This window comes from Eurytemora carolleeae, unplaced genomic scaffold, assembly GCF_000591075.1.
Source record: "Eurytemora carolleeae unplaced genomic scaffold, Eaff_2.0 scaffold291, whole genome shotgun sequence".
Lineage (NCBI taxonomy): Eukaryota > Metazoa > Arthropoda > Copepoda > Calanoida > Temoridae > Eurytemora > Eurytemora carolleeae.
The window spans coordinates 140,416-158,502 of record NW_019396567.1 but is presented as its reverse complement, the minus strand read 5'-3'; the positions used below and the strand labels follow the sequence as shown (position 1 = coordinate 158,502).

Below are 18,087 nucleotides of genomic sequence, written 5' to 3'. Positions count from 1 at the left end.
TGTATTTCAAAAATGTGTTGACGAAAAACTTTTTTATTTATTTAAAATATCGGCCTAGGTATGCTGCTGTGCTCTATGCATGGCATCAAGTAATTTGCACAGTGCCCTTCAATTGTCAATAAGCATATCTTAACATTCCTACATAATTTACAGAGCATATTTTCTTTCGTCAGCTGATGTTTGAAGTCAGATTATTGCGCGCAAATTGGTCGGTGTGTTCCTAGCGGGGAATGTAAACGTACTTTCACGTGACCCGCTATTACTAGAGTAGCATGTCAGATACACAAGATACCCTTAAAACCTTTGCCTGATCAAGTATGAATTAGATATTCATGTTTTTGTTTTTGCAAAATGTTTATTTTAATTAGGTCTATATTTTTTGCTAACTATTTATTGTACTAAATAAAAACAGAAGGCAGCTGCAATCCAATTCATATGTCTGCTGTTTGAAACTAGGAATATTTTTCTTACTTTCAATCGTTTGCTAAAATTATATTAAACGTTATTATTCTTACTCTTCCTACTTAAGCAAACCAATTTATGATCATTATTTTGATAATTCTAGCTTTTTTTTCATCATTTAACCTTTTACTTTCAGGGGAAGTAACTTTTTAACATTTCTTACAGGTTTCAAAAACAAAATGGCGGACGAAGAGACAGCTGTTAATGGAGTTGAAGCATCAGCTGATCCCGCTCCATCAGCTGCTCCAACATCTAAAGTAATTAAAATTATATTTCCATAAATTCAGGGTAAATCTCAATGAAAAATATACAGTAATGCTCACTTTTTTTTTTATCTGCAATGGAAACCATTTTGAGGAATGGATGTTTATTTAAATTAAGAATTTAATTTAATCGATTATTAGGAAGTGACATGCAACCCATCCCATTTACTTTTTTTCAGTATTCACTTGTGACAGACCAATATGAGGACATGATCACAGTAGAGGTAATCAATTTGTTCATCAATCAAGACTTAAAAAGACTTAATCCCCTCAAATTCAAATTTTGTAACCTAATGTTGTAGACTTTTGATATTTTAATCTGTTAATTCGCCCAGATCAAAAGTTACAAAGATCATAGGCATTTCTTTACAAAATAGATAAATCGGTCAACAAACTTTTTATAGATTTACCATGAGATGAGTATATCTATTTCTAATGAATTGATCAAACTAAAAATCGATTCATATATTGTTAAAGCAATTGATTATTTATTGAATTTGTTGATTAATGCGTTTCTCTTTACTTAAAAATAATAACAATAATTATAAAAATAAATATTACAAAATTTGTGTTTTTGGTGTACATAATTAAGAACATTTTTTACATAATTTATTTCTAAAGCTTTTAGCACCAGGGGGCTTAATCATTTTGATTTTTGAAAATTTTCTTTAAAGAACCAAGTTTATCAAGTTTTTATGAAGATTAAAAAATAAAATTAAATGAATTTGAGCCGTGTCTTAAATCCACCAAAAACCGGTTTCAATTGAGCGCCGGCTTAAATCTTGAAACATTGAATACAATCTTAAGTGAAAACAACCATATTTGAGCCGCGGCTTGAATTTAAGCCGCCGCTCAAATTATTCAAATTCGGCCTTAAGTTTATCAAGTTTTTTGAAGTTTAAATAAAAAAAATCTTTGATGAAAGGGAATGCAACTTTCTGTGACCAACTATTTAAATATCTGTAACCCCAATTCACACCTGTACCCTTCCTACTTGAAGTTTGTGAAAAATTATAAAGATATTCCTGTTTTTCTGTTTAAAAACTGATAAGTTTCTCTATAAAAGTGACATGCGGATTAAATTGACAGAGTTCAAAACTGTTCAAGGCATAACACGACAATATCTCTCTCACTGTTGTTAAGATGAAGGTTTAAAGGGTAGTATAGCAACTTGAAACTACGTTGACAGTTCCTTTAAGGATGAAAGCCTGAAACGTGTTGGAGCCCCGAATTGGAGACGGTTAGGTGGATTCCCTATTTATTGTACAGGTAATATTTAGGATATTTTATATATAATATAATATATAGTTTACTATCTATATGTAAACTTTGCCTTGTCTATCTTTCTGTTTCTTTGGGTGTGTGTCTGTTTGTATCAAATAAACGTCAAAACGGCTGAACCGATTGGGCCAAAATGGTGTGTGGGACTAAGACTTTACATGACCTCAGGGAAGGTTTATGGATGCTCAGAATTTAAAAAAAGTTGTCTGAAAAAAATTTGGATTTCTGTAAATTTTAAAAAATCCTAGAATTTTTTTTATAAAATCCGCGAACTTTTTGTTTTATATTGTTCAAAGATAAAATGCTCAGAAAGAGATAGAGCCACAATTAAAAGTTCAAATAGAAGATGGGTTCGAAGTGCTCCAAAAGCTAGCATGTTACATTTAACTAAACTTTACTTAACTTGAAGTTTTGCCTGCTGTCAAGTACAAATACTTCTTCTAAAAAGCGTTTTTCAAAAATAAAATTCTACTATACAATTCAGTTTTTCAAAAATAAAATTCTACTTTACAATTAAAATCATTTCTCCAATCTTTTAAAAGCATATTTTAATTTTTCAACCGTTGTAGATTATTTTCGTTTTGATAATTATCAATTTGTCAGTTGAGTGCTAGGCTGTCTAATAAGGATAGATTATACTCTAGATGCGCTCCAATGTCTTCTCATAAAAAAATTGTCTTAATAGCAATAAACAACCTTGGTTGTGAGTGATAGTTAAACAAATTTTGTCTGTATCTATAAATCCTTTTAAAGTTAGTTAATTCCGTGAAAAATAGCAAGATTGCATAGTATCCGTTTAGTACAAAACATTTTTACTCTGGAAATCTAGGTCAACAGTATAATAGCTGCTATAAGGGGGTGAGAACATAAAAATATTTTCAAACAATAAAAACAATTTTTGATTTAATCATTATAACAAAGATATATTTCACACACAGAGCCGAATTAATATAAAATGAGTTTTACTGAATCATATGTTCTGTACTCTATAGATATGAAGTTCTAAGAATTTGTTTATTGTGTAAGATTGCAACCTATAGGATGTAATGTACTGTAAACTAGTTATAAACCGGTTAATTGTGTTGGCTATAGGATGTACTGTACTGTAAACTAGTTATAAACCGGTTTATTGTGTTAGGTTGCAACCTATAGGATGTACTGTACTGTAAACAAGTTATAAACCGGTTTATTGTTTAGGTCAACCTAACTAGGATGTACTGTACTGTAAACTAGTTATAATCCGGTTTATTGTTTAGGTCAACCTAACCAGGATGTACTGTACTGTAAACAAGTTATAAACCGGTTTATTGTTTAGGTCAACCTAACTAGGATGTACTGTACTGTAAACAAGTTATAAACCGGTTTATTGTTTAGGTCAACCTAACTAGGATGTACTGTACTGTAAACAATTTATAAACCGGTATATTGTTTAGGTCAACCTAACTTGAAAGTACTGTACTACAAACAATTTATAAACCGGTTTATTGTTTAGGTCAACCTAACCAGATTGTACTATGATGTACTGTACTGTAAACAAGTTATAAACCGGTTTATTGTTTAGGTCAACCTATAGGATGTACTGTACCATAAACAATTTATAAACAGGTTTATTGTTTAGGTCAACCTATAGGATGTACTGTACTGTAAACAATTTAAAAACAGGTTTATTGTTAAGGTCAACCTAACCAGGTTGTACTGTACTGTAAACAAGTTATAAACCGGTCTAGTGTTTAGGTCAACCTTACCAGAAGTACTGTACTGTGCTGTAAACAAGTTATAAACTGGTTTATTGTTTAGGTCAACCTAACCAGGGTGTACTATGCTGTACTGTACTGTAAACAAGTTATAAACCGGTTTATTGATTAGGTCAACCTTACCAGAAGTACTGTACTGTGCTGTAAACAAGTTATAAACTGGTTTATTGTTTAGGTCAACCTAACCAGGGTGTACTATGCTGTACTGTACTGTAAACAAGTTATAAACCGGTTTATTGATTAGGTCAACCTATAGGATGTACTGTACCATAAACAATTTATAAACAGGTTTATTGTTAAGGTCAACCTAACCAGGATGTCCTGAGTAAATGTGTTGAGGACGCTGTAAACAAGTTTGATGAACAGAAGAATGTTCTTTGGGTCAATTTAAGGATTATACTCTGAACTTACTTAACAACATTTTTATTTTTTTAATTAATAATTAATCTTGAAACTATTTAAACTAAACATGAATCATTCGAGTTTTTGTTACCAAAAAAACGAATAACATGAAGCTGGGCGTGTTATCAAACATTCTGGATTCTAACAATAATTAATATAATGAAAAAAGACTCAATAACAAAAACCAAATTATAGTATGAGGTGGATTAAGTGAAATTGCCGTAAATATATCTTCAATATAATGAAACAAGACATTCGTATATATGTCACTAATAGCCGACCAAACGGCTGGACCGATCGAGCTGAAATTTTTCGTGGACAGTGGCCAGTGGATAGTGGCCAAGGGGTGTTTCAGGCGAAAAAAAAATTCGAAATTGTTTTTTTCCAAATTTTTTTTTCTAATAATTTTTTTCCAGCTTATTTTTTTCAAATTTATTTTCCACGGCCAAATTTTCCATGAGCATATTTTTTGATTAAATTTTGAGCTGAGTGTATTGTAGACAGGAACCTGTTCTGTACGTGAACGGAACACCCTACGGAATCAGGTAGAAGATAGAAAAAGCAGGGGAAAATTGAATATCTTGTTTCGGAGGTTTTTTATCACATTTTGTAAAACAAATAAAAATAAAAATAAAACAAACTATCAGAAAATTTTGTCTAATCATCGATAATTACGTTTTTTTCTCACCTTGTACTTAATAAAGCTCTTTGCTCGTATAAAACACTGTGTCCAGTAAGCAATTATCTTCTATAATAAACTAAAGAAAATTTTCTGAACTTTATAGAAGTTATAAGATATATTTATTTATATATATACATAAATTGGCTGATATTTTTTGAAGGATCCTAGAATGTGTTTAGAAATGATTTTTCAGTTATATGTATAATTTTTTTTTAAGATCGACACATTTGTTAAGTTCCTTTGGTTCGATTTTTTTGGAAAAGATAATTCTACCATGACTTTTATTTTTCCAATGTATTTAAATGTACGCATAGAAATAGAAATATAATTGTTTAAAGCTTAGTTAACGTTTAGTTTTAGATTTAAACTATTTAAAGTGTTTATATTGCTCACACGGAATGTGGGGTAGTGATGGGAGGGAGGGGAGAGGTAGCTCCATCAAGAAGGGAGGCGGGGAGTTCGTCTTCTACAAGGTGAATATATATTATCAACTTTCTGCCCCTGTTCCTTAAGTTTTAGGGACATTTACACTGTACAGTGATAACCAGAAAATCTGAAATAGGAAGACGACTTTTAGACTCAAGTTATAACTTTAAAAAACCCGAACAGTGCGAAACAGAGCAATTGTGCTAATGTGCAGTGTAAACAGACTCATTTCACTAAATTATTGATTTAAGAAAAATTTAGTTAAATTATTTGCTAAATAACAGCATTATAATACACTAAAGTTGCTAAAATGTCGTCTTTCTATTTTATTGTTTTCTAGTAATCCCTGTAGATCCAGTCAGTATATATTATGTACGTAAAACTTGGATGCAGTAAATACAGTTTTTGTCGTATATATCAATACAATGAAGACAACGTTCGATCTATATTTTGATTTCTACCAGCATGGTGGTACACATAATCATTAAAACAAAGAGAAGCTGTCAATTAACAGATTCTCTTGTTTTTCTTGTAAACTTACGTAATTTGAAAAGGCTTGTTGGAAATTAAAATTTTAATAGAAATGTAGTCTTTATTGTTTTCATATAAACGTACTTGTACTATTGATTTAAATGGACTATTGTTAAAAATGTACTTTTACTATTGATATAAACATAATTGTACTATTTATATAAACGTAATTGTACTATTGATATAAACGTAATTGTACTATTGATATAAACGTACTTGTGCTATTGATATAAACGTATTTGTTATACTATTGACACAAAAGTACTTTGAGTAAAAGTAATTTGAGGCAAATCGGTTTGCGGGTTCAAGAGTTATGATCGGACCTACAAATCTTTAAATTAAAAATAATGTTTAAAAATAAAAATCTTACATTTTCAGGATTTAATTGGAGAACAGGATAAGGAGTTAAAACCAGAGTTTCAGGGATAAAAATAAAAACAGATAATTTCTGAAAACGTTAATTAGAAAGTTCTTTTTAAAAAATCTTCTTTAAAATGTGATAAACTTAAAGAAAGCAGATACAAAATATCTTGTTATGTAAGATATTGTCTTGTTAAAGAAAAAAAACTAAAATTATATCAAATTTAAAATTTATTGAACAATTATTTTTCCAAAAATATTATTATCATTTAAAATGTGCGGAAAGTTTATATAAAAAAGGATAAATATATCGTTCCTCGTTGCAAGAAATTATGAAATTAACAAAAACATAAAGAAACCAAATAAAATAATAACTCTTTAAAAAAATATTAATATCTACAAAACTGCCTTACACCATTCATGTAACTGAGTTTCTTAACGACACCCTGTCTTAAATTTTGGACTTTGGAGGCTTGACATTTTTATTTTTTTATTTTATTTTGATGGATGCAGGAAGAGAAGGGGAAGGTAGATTCTGTAACAACATTGAGTGAATTGTTTAGTGCTGCTGCTAAGAAAGAACCTAAACTAGGTGATAATGGATATTTATCAAAGATGTCATGATTGAAATTTTAAAGCAATAGTTTTTATAAATAATCAAAATATTGATGATAATGTACCCAGTTTTTCCTGGAGTTTTCAACCCACTTAATATAAAATTTTTAAACCAGTCTAAGAGCATTCCCGTGGTTCAATAGAGTTTCACAATCAAAATTTGAGGAAAATCAGTCCACGGGTTCATGAGTTATGATCGGATATACAAACAAACAGACAAACAGAGATTGCTACTTTATATTTATAGATAGAGTAAAGTTAAGAATTTTAATCAAGTTTAAGTTAACGTTTTTATCATAATTTCAATGAAAACTTTTTTGATTCCTACACTTATTTGATTGAAAAGAATTGATAATGTTAATAATAATAACAATCTACCTTGTGGGCCCATATTAGATAGTGCAGTAAGTTTAAGTTAACGTTTTTATCATAATTTCAATGAAAACTTTTTTGATTCCTACACTTATTTGATTGAAAAGTAATAATAATGTTAATAATAATAACAATAATAATAGCAATAAAAATAATAATAACAATAACTGTAGAATATAAGTTTATCCTATAACTGTATATTGATTCTGTATTTCCAGAGAAAAGGGAAGCCGTCACGGTTCTGCAGTACTTGAAACATTAGCTCAGGAATCTTATGATATGATAACTCTTCTCCCGACCTATATAGAGAACACAAGAGCTGCCATTCTCAACCTCGGTAACGAGACCAAGGTCCAATTTAAGGAGGTAGAATCCCTTCTAATGGATGACAGCCAGGACGGAGCTGCTAGGCAGAGTTTAAAGAAAGTTATGGAGTCTACAGAGAAGAATATTCTCCGGGCATCAACCGAGCTGAAGGATATTGTGGTAGAATCTGGAAACATGGCGGAGAGTCTATTCGAAAGAGTGGATTCAGGATACAAGGAACTAGAGGTTAGAAAATTCGGAAAACAATCTTGTCGTAAATAATTCAAAATATTTTTATTTTCTTCTAGACGGAGATTAAAGGATTGGCTAACGTTGAACAGGTTCTTCTTGATACAGCAGACTCAGTTATGGATACTAAGCGAAAGATTGAGTTCGGAGTTCAGCAAATCATTTTCAAGGTTCAAATTTGTTAATCATTGACGAAGCACGAGTTGTGCATCGTTTTTATTCATTTTTTTTAAACATTCATGATTATTGACGCTTTCAGAGGACTCCACAAAATTTTGAGAAATTCAGGATTGTTTACACATATGTACAAGTTTTTGCTTTTATTACACTAAAATATTTCATCTGATATAAGCCTCATTGATTTTTCAAATCGCTCGTTGACGAAACAGGGGGAAATAGAGGCCCAATGTTAGTAATACACCCCTTTAGAGAAAGGCATCCGTTGTGAAGTACTGAGCAGTGCAAAGGTAAATTATCTGCAATCATCAGCTGTTGCTTTTACAAAAGTGAAAAGTGTTTTTTATAATCTTTAAATGCAGGAACTTTCTACAGAGTTTTTTTTCTAGGTTTCTGAGTTGATAGAGTTATCAGGAGGAGAAATGGATGAAAACCTGGCAAATAAGTTTGAGAGTATTACTAGAACTATTCTCTCCAATCAGACTCAAGCACTCACCAACCTTACTTCCAAGGTTAATATCATATACACATATATAAAGCTTGGCAAGTTATTAATTGTTTATAGAAAACATTGTTTCAGATTAAACAGTTAAGATTACTTTACAATTACATTGTTCAAATTTTTGACGTATCTTTGTATGAATATTGTATATACTGAAAGTTTCAAAGATTAAAGTTATTGACTTATCTAAACAGTAATGCAGTTGGGACAATATATGGTGTTATCAGGACGATGGTTCTTACAAAAAGTTATAGAATGATATCATATTTGTAGTTCTTCTTTTACTATATATACAAACTAGGTGGAGAAGGAGATTGGTCAGGTGTGGAGACAGATGGGTATTATGTACGGTCAACTCTCAAGTTCAATTGGAATACTAGAGAAGGTTTACTTTATTTTCATTTTTAAACTATAATAATAATTAAGGATACGTTTCCCTCTTATGTAGTGCTTATCTTTACTTTAAAACAAAGATGAATTCTTAATTAATACTTTGTTACAAACTTGCAAAACTATCACTAAATAAAATGAAAAAATAAAATTTAATGGCATGGATGGGGTGTGGTGGCTTCATTTTGCTTCTTATGTTTAAAATCAGAAGATGTCCGTCTTAAACGTAAACTTTTTACATTTCTTAGTTATAGTATGTTAGTTGAACTGAGAATGCAGTATCGTGGACAATTTTTTTAGGATTCATTTGAGACGTATAACACGTTTTAATGATGTATGATTACTGAGTTTGAGCGCAAAATCGACTTTCAAAATCATCAATTTGGGTGGTTACGTTTGAGAATCGATTTTTTAAAAAATTTTAAACTACGACGAAGAAAAATGTATCGCAAATTCTACAGTAAACTAATTAGATGTTCAGGAACATATTTCTCAATAAAAATTTGTCATTAAATCAATGTTAGAATCAATTATTTCAATTTCATTATTATATTGAATTTCTCATTCTTTACTGTTCGCAGATTTCTACAAAGTCTTCAAATGTCGTCTTTTCAATAAAAATTCCAGAAAATCTGTAGAAAATGTTTGTGAACAATGAGAGATTACAGAAACTAATAACTGAATAAGATTACTTTTTTGATTTTGAACGTCGACTTTGCACTCAAACTCAGTAATTATACATTATTAAAATATTTTATTTATCTCTAATGAATCCTAAAAAAATTCTCCACAATACAACATTCTCAGTTGAACTACCATACATTGCCAGTCACTCCCTTTAATCTGCTTATCGAATTTTAACTCCTTTTATCTGAATCTGATATAAATAACTAAATATATTTTAAAAACGCAGGTAAAGGAACAGACGGAAAGCTATGTTAGTAAGACGGATAAGAACCTAGGTTCTATGGATAATCAAGTAGAAGGACTCACAGACAGGTATAGAGTTTTTATACTTTTTTATATAGCCGCCCTTTCTAGTTTTTCCTAAATAATTTTAAATAATTTTTAATGAGGAAATTGAACACTTACTAATCTGTCTTTGTCCATCCATCTATCCATCTATCCTTGTCTATTTTATTTGAGTCTTCTACTTTATGCCAGGGTAACATTAGTTGGTAAGCAAACTAAATTAGTTTACCTTGCATTGATAAACTCACAAATCTGAATTTAAAAATCAAGGCGTAGATCAATTGTAAATATGTGTTATATTTACTTCAGGATGACCGAGGTTGATCAGAATCTGAACTATATGCTCGGTCAACTCAGTCTAGTGGTTCAAGAGTTCAACCAGGTCCCCCCCCCCTCCCCCCCCCATAAGCGTCCTATATAATATTGGACTATCTCCAAGCTTATAGCGCCGAAATAAACACATAATACTCAAAAACCTAGCCTTTTCTGCAAGAAATTTTTTTACAAGTCTTATTCAATTTTACAAAATGATTAAATCTTCTTAAATTTTCTCATTAGTCCCGAAAATCGTAGTTTAAACCCATTGATGATCTAATATGATATGGGACACCCTGTATATGTATTAAATTATTATATATACAGTGATCCCCATAAAACTGTGAAACAGAAAGACAACATTTAAGCAATCTTATTTAAAGTTGATGTTATAAAGCAAAAATATTTACCCGTTATAGCTGGGAAAATCAACTTAAGTGAAATGTGTCTGTGTACAGGTACATCTGCACAATTACTGTGTTTAATTTTCATTGGACTTTTTTAAAATCATTTCTATTCCACAGTTTTATAAATCTCAAAAGTATTTACAATTTGGAAAGTTTCTAAAAATATAAATATCTAAATCTGCGACTTTAAACAACTTTAATTGATTTGGAATTTTTCTCATTTGGTTTTATTTTTATTTGAACAATTATAGCCTCCTACCTAGTCCTTTTTAGTCAACATAATGTTAAAAATTTATCAATTGAAATGAATATATTTCTTCTTTAGGATATCTGTTCCCATTTTTTGTTGAAATCTTCCCTATCAAATTTAAAAGGGGGGAAATTGCTAACTAGTCTTGAAGTATAGGCTATCGAAATACCTGTATTCTGAGAATTCTAAATATATGCTATTGCATCTCACAACGTAGCTGATTGCTGACGTAGAGATAGTGAAAAAAATACTTTCTCTTCTGCTGACTATTTTGCTGCGTAGAACACCGACAGTGACTAAAACTAAATATTGGGGAAATGCGATGTTCAGAATTATTTATACAAATTCATTCAAAAATATAATTATTTTTAATTTAAGTCTATTTAAAAATATATTAACTCATAAAATGTTTGCTTTCAGGTAAAAACAGGGTTAGGTGAGGCAATGGAAGGTATAGGAGATGAACTCTTGGAATTGAAGCAGAAAGAAGAATCCTGAAAAAATCAGCCCCAGTCTTATCTTTATTTTTGCATTTGAATTATCTTGAAGAAAAAAAACATAACAGAAATAAACTAATACTTAATTTCAACTGGATTAGAGGTTTCATGATCAGATGATACAGGGTTTCCCAATAAGCATGGGAATTAAGAGATTACATTAACATTGTCTATGATTATAAATCATAAATACAGGGTTACCCACAAAGTATGAGACTTCATAGACGATTGTGCGGAATTTGTTTGGTCCGTTTTCTTGCAAGGGATTCATGTAGGCCAAAGCTGGTTTATTTCTGTTCCTTTAGTAAACCATGAAAATAGTCAATTGACTGCAGAATCTAAAATCAAGCTTTAAATAGCCATATTTTTAAGTTTTGGATCGTCTTTACAGTCTCATCCTTTGTTGTTAACCCTATATATATCAAATCAAATCAAATCAAATCAAATCAAATCAAATCAAATCAAATCAATATTTTTCCCCCGAGCATACATTACATATAGAATAAAATGTTTTTAAAGCTTATTTATTAAAACTTGAGACGGGGAGGCATTGATATGCCAAAAAGTGCAGAGAAAAGGATGCATCTTCTGAGCTTCCATAAAAGCGGGTCTAGTTATACATGTATATCTTAAAACAAATTTTGCTTTTCAGCGAATTATAAACGCTTTCAAATATTTCATCCATTTTTGAGAAAAAAACTGGTAGAGATATTTCAACAAATTCGTTATTTTTTTTGCGAATTGAAAGGACTATGAAATATTTCATACATTCTGGAAATTACAGATAGCAACTGTTGGAACTACGTATGAAAAATTTTTCTATTCATCGAACAAAAAATGGAGCATTAGATTTTATGAAATGAATAAATAAAATAAATAATAAAACTTGGCATGGTTGATTAGTAATTAGGGTTTTTCTCCAGTACACCCTGTTCGAGAAAAAGAAAAATATGCTTGCTCTTGGTTGAACAAGATCACATTTTTAACTCTCCAAATGATTTTTTTGTCCTTTTTCAATACCGATTTATTTATTTATGTACTAAAAACCTTTGCGTATTCATCATTTAAATTAATACTTATAACATTTATTAGTACTGAATACATTTACAGGTTCGGAAATTTTGAACATTCTGGAGTACATATTATAATATAGAAATATTAGAGATAAAGTTTAGGCTCTAGCAGCTGATGGTGAAGTATACACTGTAGAAACCAGATTAAAGGAATAGTTTTCAAGTGCTCCATGTTATATTTGAGTAGAGGTTCCCGCTTTCCTCCCTCCTGGTATAGAATTATGTGTGAAGTTATGCCTAACGAAGAGTTCTGCTCCGCATGATGCGGAACCGTCTTTTCTGCAACAGGAAGGTTTTCCGGATCCGGTTCTCTAAACAGAAAAACTTACATTTTTATTGTCAATCTGAGTGATTTGTAAGCTTTGTTTACCTTTTTAAAAGTTTTGCACCAGAGAGAGAAATCAGTTTTTGAATATCAGTCTTGGAGCAGTTAGGTTTATCAAACCCTCCGGTTAGATAAAAATGAAGACCTGTGAACAGTTTAGGTTGACCTCTTAACCTACAATCCTTTGATCTGGTTCGTCCTGATTGAATTAAATCCGACGATTGAAGCAAGAAATGTTCTGTATCCACCAATACGCCAAGCTGTCTGGATTGATAAATCCATTCCGAGGTGATAATCTCTGCTCCGACGAGCTGTGCAGAGTATATGTAGTTCACGTTCTTAGAACTATCTAGCAAACAATGTGTAGTTTTCACGGTTAGAGCTCTACTTGGTTTCCTAAGCTTGAGCTTAGCAGCAGCTGCGGTAATCTTCTTGAAGTCCGTATCCGAGGATTGAGGACAGGATAGGACGATATTCTCAGGGAGAAGTATATCCTGCATTATCAGAATTTATGTTAGGAATAAAACATCTTGTTTATATATAAAATATTAAATATGAATAAACCTGCTGTACAAGAGACTGATTCAACATTTGGCTGTCAGTCATTTCCAGAGGAGTTTCTTCGAGAGCAGAGATCATTTCTTCAGACACGGCAACCTCACGTGGAGTTAACCCTTGACTGTTCTTTGCTTTAATATCAGCTCCGTGGGACACAAGGAGCCGAACCACGTTGACAAAACCATTACTGACAGCATCATGAAGTGGGGTCAGATTCTCTTCTTGAGCGTGTAGATTTGGACTGGCTCCATAGTTCAACAATATTCTCACAATATCCTCTCTCCCTTAAAGTTAATATCCATTAAACTAGGCAAAATATATGCTCAGGTTGAAACAAAAAAAATTGAGACAGTTCTTAAGTTCTAAAGAAAGTTCTTTAAAATAATTCATTAAAAGTAGTTTTAAAAATAATCTGCCTCTCATTGATCTGGTGAGCTATAAACCTGCAATTGATGCTTCGTGAAGAGGGCTCCATCCTGCGTTATCTACTGTGTTAGGATTAGCTCCCTGCTCCAACAGTTTGAGAACAGTTTTATCATCTCCCTTGACAGCTGCAGTATGGAGTGCAGTTTCACCTTTTCTATTCTTTTTCTCCAAGGAGGCAGGTTTCTTTCTGATAATAATTACAAAATTTAATACAATCTCAGCTCAGGTTAGACTTATTTTGTATTAGAACAGAGCTAGATATTTTCCCAGGGGCAAATATTTTAAAGGTGGGGGGGGGGGCGCCGGGGGGAATGTAAATTTTGCATCAACCTTCATTGAAATGAATACCCCTGTCTGACAAATTAAAAAAAAATATTTATTTTTTACAAATCAACGAGGAAAAGGTAGTTTTTTCCTTCAAAAAAAATCCTAATTAACTGATTTTTCAAGAAATGAGGTTTTGACTGTATATTCCTTAAATACAGATAAGCGGTGGTGATAGTGTTCATATATTACTATTTCCATTTTACGACCCCCCCCCCTTAATCTTGTCTACTTTCACTTTCGTATGATCAAATCCTATTTTAATTTTACCTGTTTGAAAAATATGATTGATCTTCAGTAGATGGCAGTGGCAGGATGGTTTTAGATCTCCTCTGGCGAGTCGGAGATTTAAACTTGGAATCTCCTTGTATACTAGATCCTGCAACAGGTATCACAGATCTCGATCTTTTAGAAACTTGACGAGAATTTTTGTTGTTTGAAGGAAATTCCTCGGACTCTCCGACATTACTGTGGTTGGAGACCACTGGGCTAAGCTTTCTCTTTGTGTTCTTCTTGTTATTTGGGGTCTGTTTCTCAACTTGATCTTCAGTACTTGTTAAAATTTCTTCTGAAGGTGTAACCATTTGCTCCTTTAACCTATCAGGAACCTAAAATATGATACCGAGTGATAAAAATGTCTGAAAAAACAAGAAGAAAATTCTACTGAACCAGGTGTGTATTAGTAATAACTAATCCTAACCAATCTATATTTAGTATTTACGACCAAAATACAGTATAAATTCAATTTAATTTGCACCCCTCAAATATAATTCATATTTGACATGAAAGGAACTAGGAAGAAGTCATTCCGATTAATCGAATGAAACGGTTAATGTTGTTTCCCGGATTGTAGAGAAATATTAATTACGTAATTTATAAAAATCTAAAAATCTTGACGATATTTGTATTTTTTACCTGTTCACCTAGTATCTCTCCGATCTTAAAAAGACTACAAGTGAATGAATGAATGAGTTTATTAGATGATGCATCCTTAGCAGGTGCTGATGCAGAGCAACCAGGTGCTAGACATCGTCCTCCTCTTGATCTGCCGAGACAGGATTTACAGAAGAAGTGTGAGCATTGTCCAAGTGAAAAAGGGTTAACTGCAATATCCTAAAGAAACAACATAAAATACTTAGCTTTACTTCCGTTGTGAAATAAAAATGGCAGAGAGAATTGTTTTTTAGAAAACTAAAATCAAAAGTCAACTTTTTTTGTTGTTTTAAGTGGTTTTATCAAGGAAAAAAACACCAACCCTAACTCCAAATAAATTCTTGTCCGCACTTAATGTAACAGGTGTGGTCCCAAATTTGGCGAATATCGAGTCGAGAGAGATAATTCTTTTTTTTACGTGTAGATTATTACCTCACAAACAGGACATTTAAGAACGTTCTGTATCTCGGCCAGAACAGCTTTAGTTTTGCTAAAATTGTAGGTTTTAGGCACGTCCATTATGAACAGTATTGCTAAAATTTCTGAAAATAAATGATTAGACTATATGAGAATTATAAAAAAATCTACGGCGAGATTCCATATTTAACACTGATAAAAATCACAACTGGGGTTTCCAATCCAATATTTTAATTAGGAATGTGTAAATTTCGAAATTTTGATTTCTGTACATTGTTAAAAATTCTTCTAGTTCCGATAAAATAGACACGAATACTTAAAATTTAGTGTGCGAGAATAATAGTTACTTTACCGGAATCCAGGTATAAAAATTAAGTATGAATGACTTCATTTAACTGGAAAATTGAACTAAAGATTACTGAAAGGTATTTCTAGATTTGGATTGAGTTCTAGAGCACTATGCATGAATTAACTTTGGTTGATCCTGAGTAGTTGAGCAAATAACCAGGTAACTAAATGAAAGTACAACGTTGTAACAAACAAAATAATTAATATTAAAATACAAATGAAGAGTGAAAGAGTTTGTATCATCTCTTTGACCTTCCAATCCTTTCTAAAATTTCTCTTTACGAAAAATAATAAGATTTGTTTCAATAACCAACAATTCCCTACAAATTCTTCACCCTCAAACGAGTCCTTCATTTTCCATGTGTTGTAAAGCCAAATGAATTTTCCCTTCCATATCCCTTCAAATTAAAATTTTTATTCAGAATGAAACTTAAACTTTCATATTAGATTTTGATTAATTGTTTTTTTATAAGATCAATGAAATCTTAAAATGTAAATAATATCATAATTGATAATTTTTAGTTTTTATAGTACTATATATGATGGTAGTTTTTCCTTCTTTTTAGATAGACATTTACTGAGCAGAGGTAATAAATTTTTAGAAAATACACTGAAAGAATAAATACTTTAAGTACTTATACAACGTCAAAAAATGACATAAATTGAGACTATAAAATTTGTTGAGTATATGGCAGCAATTGGTAGACAAGGCACTGGTGGTTTATATTGTTATGTATAGTTGTACTAAGATGCGATGTTTGCTACAACAGGTTTAGGTTGACATAAAGAGAGCAGGTTTCCCGTCCATCTCTTTAACCCTGATCTTGACTGTACCAACTGGAACGTATCCAGCAATGAGCAGACGCATAGCCGTCTCCCTCTCAGTGTAGACAACGTATCCAAACTTAACGTGCTTGGCCCCGAACTTTTCCTGATTCTTCTCCAACCATCCCTGAAATTGCAGGAGTGTTAACTTGATCTTTGATCAAAACTGATCAATTGGCATCTAATATAGTTTTAACCCAGGCATTTTACTAGAATCCCTGTATTGTAATTGTTAAGACTTTTTTGGATCAGGTCATAGGAATTGAAATAAAACTCGGTAAACTATTTGGGCCTAAATCGGATTTCGTCTTCATTCTTTTAAATATAGTTTTAAAATTTAAAGACTGCATGCACTCTTTAACACTTTTTTTCTATTCAGTAGCCAAGTCCACTGTCAGCTGATTGTTATTGGGTCTTTATACCTGATTGTTCTGTATGAAAAGGTGCAAGGTATGACCCTGAGCCAGGAAAGCTGACCGGAGCTGCGCGTACTCAACGTCGCCAGGTATTGGACCAATCATCAGCTGTTGTTCTGCAGACCAACGTGGATCTGGAGTAGGACAAGCAGATTTGAACCAGTATTTTCCTTTCCCATATTTGTTTGTCAGGGCAACCAGGGAGTTGTCCCGAACCTCGTCCAGACTGGGTTTGTGAACGGAGAGACGCGAGGTTTTAAGTCGTGCAGCCGCTTCTTGATCTTGAGAAAATGACCAGATAGACGAGAAGGATCCAGGACGGTTAGTTGGCTCCGACAGGACGGATACATTGGAGATACTGTTCAGTGGAATACGTTGCAGCTTATTCTCCATCAAGTCCTAAATAAATCGTTAAATTCTAAAAGTCAGCTTTTTCCAAATTAGAATTTACGTGTTTAGAATGTCAATGAAAGTAGGTGATAAATATTAATTAATTCAAATCCTAGCATACATCGACTAGAAACTAGATAAATCTCTAATTCATATCAGTGTAGAATAATTAAGAATAATTATTACATACAGGAGTTCGAAACATTGGCTTTTACCAAAAACAAGTGCCTGCATGTTCAGGATCGAATATGAACCAAAATGTGAATGAAAACTTATGTGGTTAAAAAAATGTCCACTTATTCGACAGCAAGAAAAAGTTTTAAAAAAGTATTACCCTGGGATCCTCAAGCCTTGCTTGATTCGTGATTGGACATCTGCTAAATAGTGGTAAGCGAGGTACATTAAACTTGACGTCTCCTTCCTCCTGTAAAAATGAGAAGTTGGCCTGCTGCCGACTACTCGGATAAAATCCTCCAACAGACATTTTTAAGTCCTGAAATTATACATTGACAAAAATTAAACGACCAAGTTCAAAAACAACCCTTTTTATAAGACATTTAAGGAGCTTCAAGCAGATTCCTACCCAATTTGAATTCAGTAATTTCCTAGAGAACGAATCCCCCCTCCCCCTCCTATCAATTTTGTCCATGATTATCATTCGTCATGTGGCCGCAGCGGCCGGTCCCCCAGCGTGTCCTAGCCGCGGAGCTCGACCTCCCTGTCCTGACCTAACCCTAAAAAAATAAAAAATAAATAATAATAATCATCACGTACAAAATTGGGTTTTTACCTAGAATACGATTNAAAAGACCATAGAATTCTTATGAAGTGTCAAGAAT

The 18,087-nt window shown here is 32.1% G+C and overlaps 4 protein-coding genes across 5 annotated transcripts; 2 read left to right on the top strand and 2 right to left on the bottom strand.

The window, feature by feature from the left end:
• The first annotated feature begins 607 nt into the window (after nt 1-607).
• On the top strand, nt 608-4,748 carry LOC111705627 (uncharacterized). Its single transcript, XM_023478235.1, has 5 exons — nt 608-719; nt 905-949; nt 1,925-1,994; nt 4,062-4,152; nt 4,663-4,748. The coding sequence occupies exons 1-5, from the start codon at nt 642-644 to the stop codon at nt 4,709-4,711; spliced, it is 333 nt and encodes a 110-aa protein (XP_023334003.1). The 5' UTR covers nt 608-641; the 3' UTR covers nt 4,712-4,748.
• A 2,583-nt stretch (nt 4,749-7,331) lies between these two features.
• Nucleotides 7,332-11,305, top strand: LOC111705610 (uncharacterized). Its single transcript, XM_023478206.1, has 7 exons — nt 7,332-7,700; nt 7,763-7,873; nt 8,270-8,392; nt 8,684-8,767; nt 9,686-9,771; nt 10,054-10,126; nt 11,137-11,305. The coding sequence occupies exons 1-7, from the start codon at nt 7,428-7,430 to the stop codon at nt 11,212-11,214; spliced, it is 828 nt and encodes a 275-aa protein (XP_023333974.1). The 5' UTR covers nt 7,332-7,427; the 3' UTR covers nt 11,215-11,305.
• A 971-nt stretch (nt 11,306-12,276) lies between these two features.
• On the bottom strand, nt 12,277-15,390 carry LOC111705609 (BRCA1-associated RING domain protein 1). Of its 2 annotated transcripts, none has more exons than XM_023478203.1 (7): nt 15,285-15,390; nt 14,835-15,032; nt 14,190-14,527; nt 13,613-13,782; nt 13,176-13,453; nt 12,657-13,105; nt 12,277-12,597 (listed from the first exon to the last, which is right to left on the bottom strand). In XM_023478203.1, the coding sequence occupies exons 1-7, from the start codon at nt 15,369-15,371 to the stop codon at nt 12,372-12,374; spliced, it is 1,746 nt and encodes a 581-aa protein (XP_023333971.1). In that variant the 5' UTR covers nt 15,372-15,390; the 3' UTR covers nt 12,277-12,371. The 2 variants fall into 2 exon arrangements, with proteins under 2 accessions (XP_023333971.1, XP_023333972.1); XM_023478204.1 differs by having other exon boundaries at nt 12,519-12,610.
• A 1-nt stretch (nt 15,391) lies between these two features.
• On the bottom strand, nt 15,392-17,767 carry LOC111705611 (uncharacterized). Its single transcript, XM_023478207.1, has 3 exons — nt 17,583-17,767; nt 16,865-17,257; nt 15,392-16,569 (listed from the first exon to the last, which is right to left on the bottom strand). Exons 1-3 carry the CDS (start codon nt 17,730-17,732, stop codon nt 16,390-16,392), a joined length of 723 nt encoding a protein of 240 aa, XP_023333975.1. The 5' UTR covers nt 17,733-17,767; the 3' UTR covers nt 15,392-16,389.
• Between the last annotated feature and the right edge of the window lie 320 nt (nt 17,768-18,087).

Coding starts and splice junctions, on each gene's coding strand:
- LOC111705627 (XM_023478235.1), top strand. CDS start 642: ATGGCGGACGAAGAGACAGCTGTTAATGGAGTTGAAGCATCAGCTGAT. Junction 720..904: donor CAGCTGCTCCAACATCTAAA/GTAATTAAAATT, acceptor ACTTTTTTTCAG/TATTCACTTGTGACAGACCA. Junction 1,995..4,061: donor ATTCCCTATTTATTGTACAG/GTAATATTTAGG, acceptor TTTATTGTTAAG/GTCAACCTAACCAGGATGTC.
- LOC111705610 (XM_023478206.1), top strand. CDS start 7,428: ATGATAACTCTTCTCCCGACCTATATAGAGAACACAAGAGCTGCCATT. Junction 8,768..9,685: donor CAATTGGAATACTAGAGAAG/GTTTACTTTATT, acceptor TTAAAAACGCAG/GTAAAGGAACAGACGGAAAG. Junction 9,772..10,053: donor GTAGAAGGACTCACAGACAG/GTATAGAGTTTT, acceptor TATTTACTTCAG/GATGACCGAGGTTGATCAGA.
- LOC111705609 (XM_023478203.1), bottom strand. CDS start 15,371: ATGGACGTGCCTAAAACCTACAATTTTAGCAAAACTAAAGCTGTTCTG. Junction 13,783..14,189: donor CAATCATATTTTTCAAACAG/GTAAAATTAAAA, acceptor AATTATTATCAG/AAAGAAACCTGCCTCCTTGG. Junction 13,106..13,175: donor ATCAGTCTCTTGTACAGCAG/GTTTATTCATAT, acceptor CTGATAATGCAG/GATATACTTCTCCCTGAGAA.
- LOC111705611 (XM_023478207.1), bottom strand. CDS start 17,732: ATGTCTGTTGGAGGATTTTATCCGAGTAGTCGGCAGCAGGCCAACTTC. Junction 17,258..17,582: donor CAAGGCTTGAGGATCCCAGG/GTAATACTTTTT, acceptor CGATTTATTTAG/GACTTGATGGAGAATAAGCT. Junction 16,570..16,864: donor TTTTCATACAGAACAATCAG/GTATAAAGACCC, acceptor CTGCAATTTCAG/GGATGGTTGGAGAAGAATCA.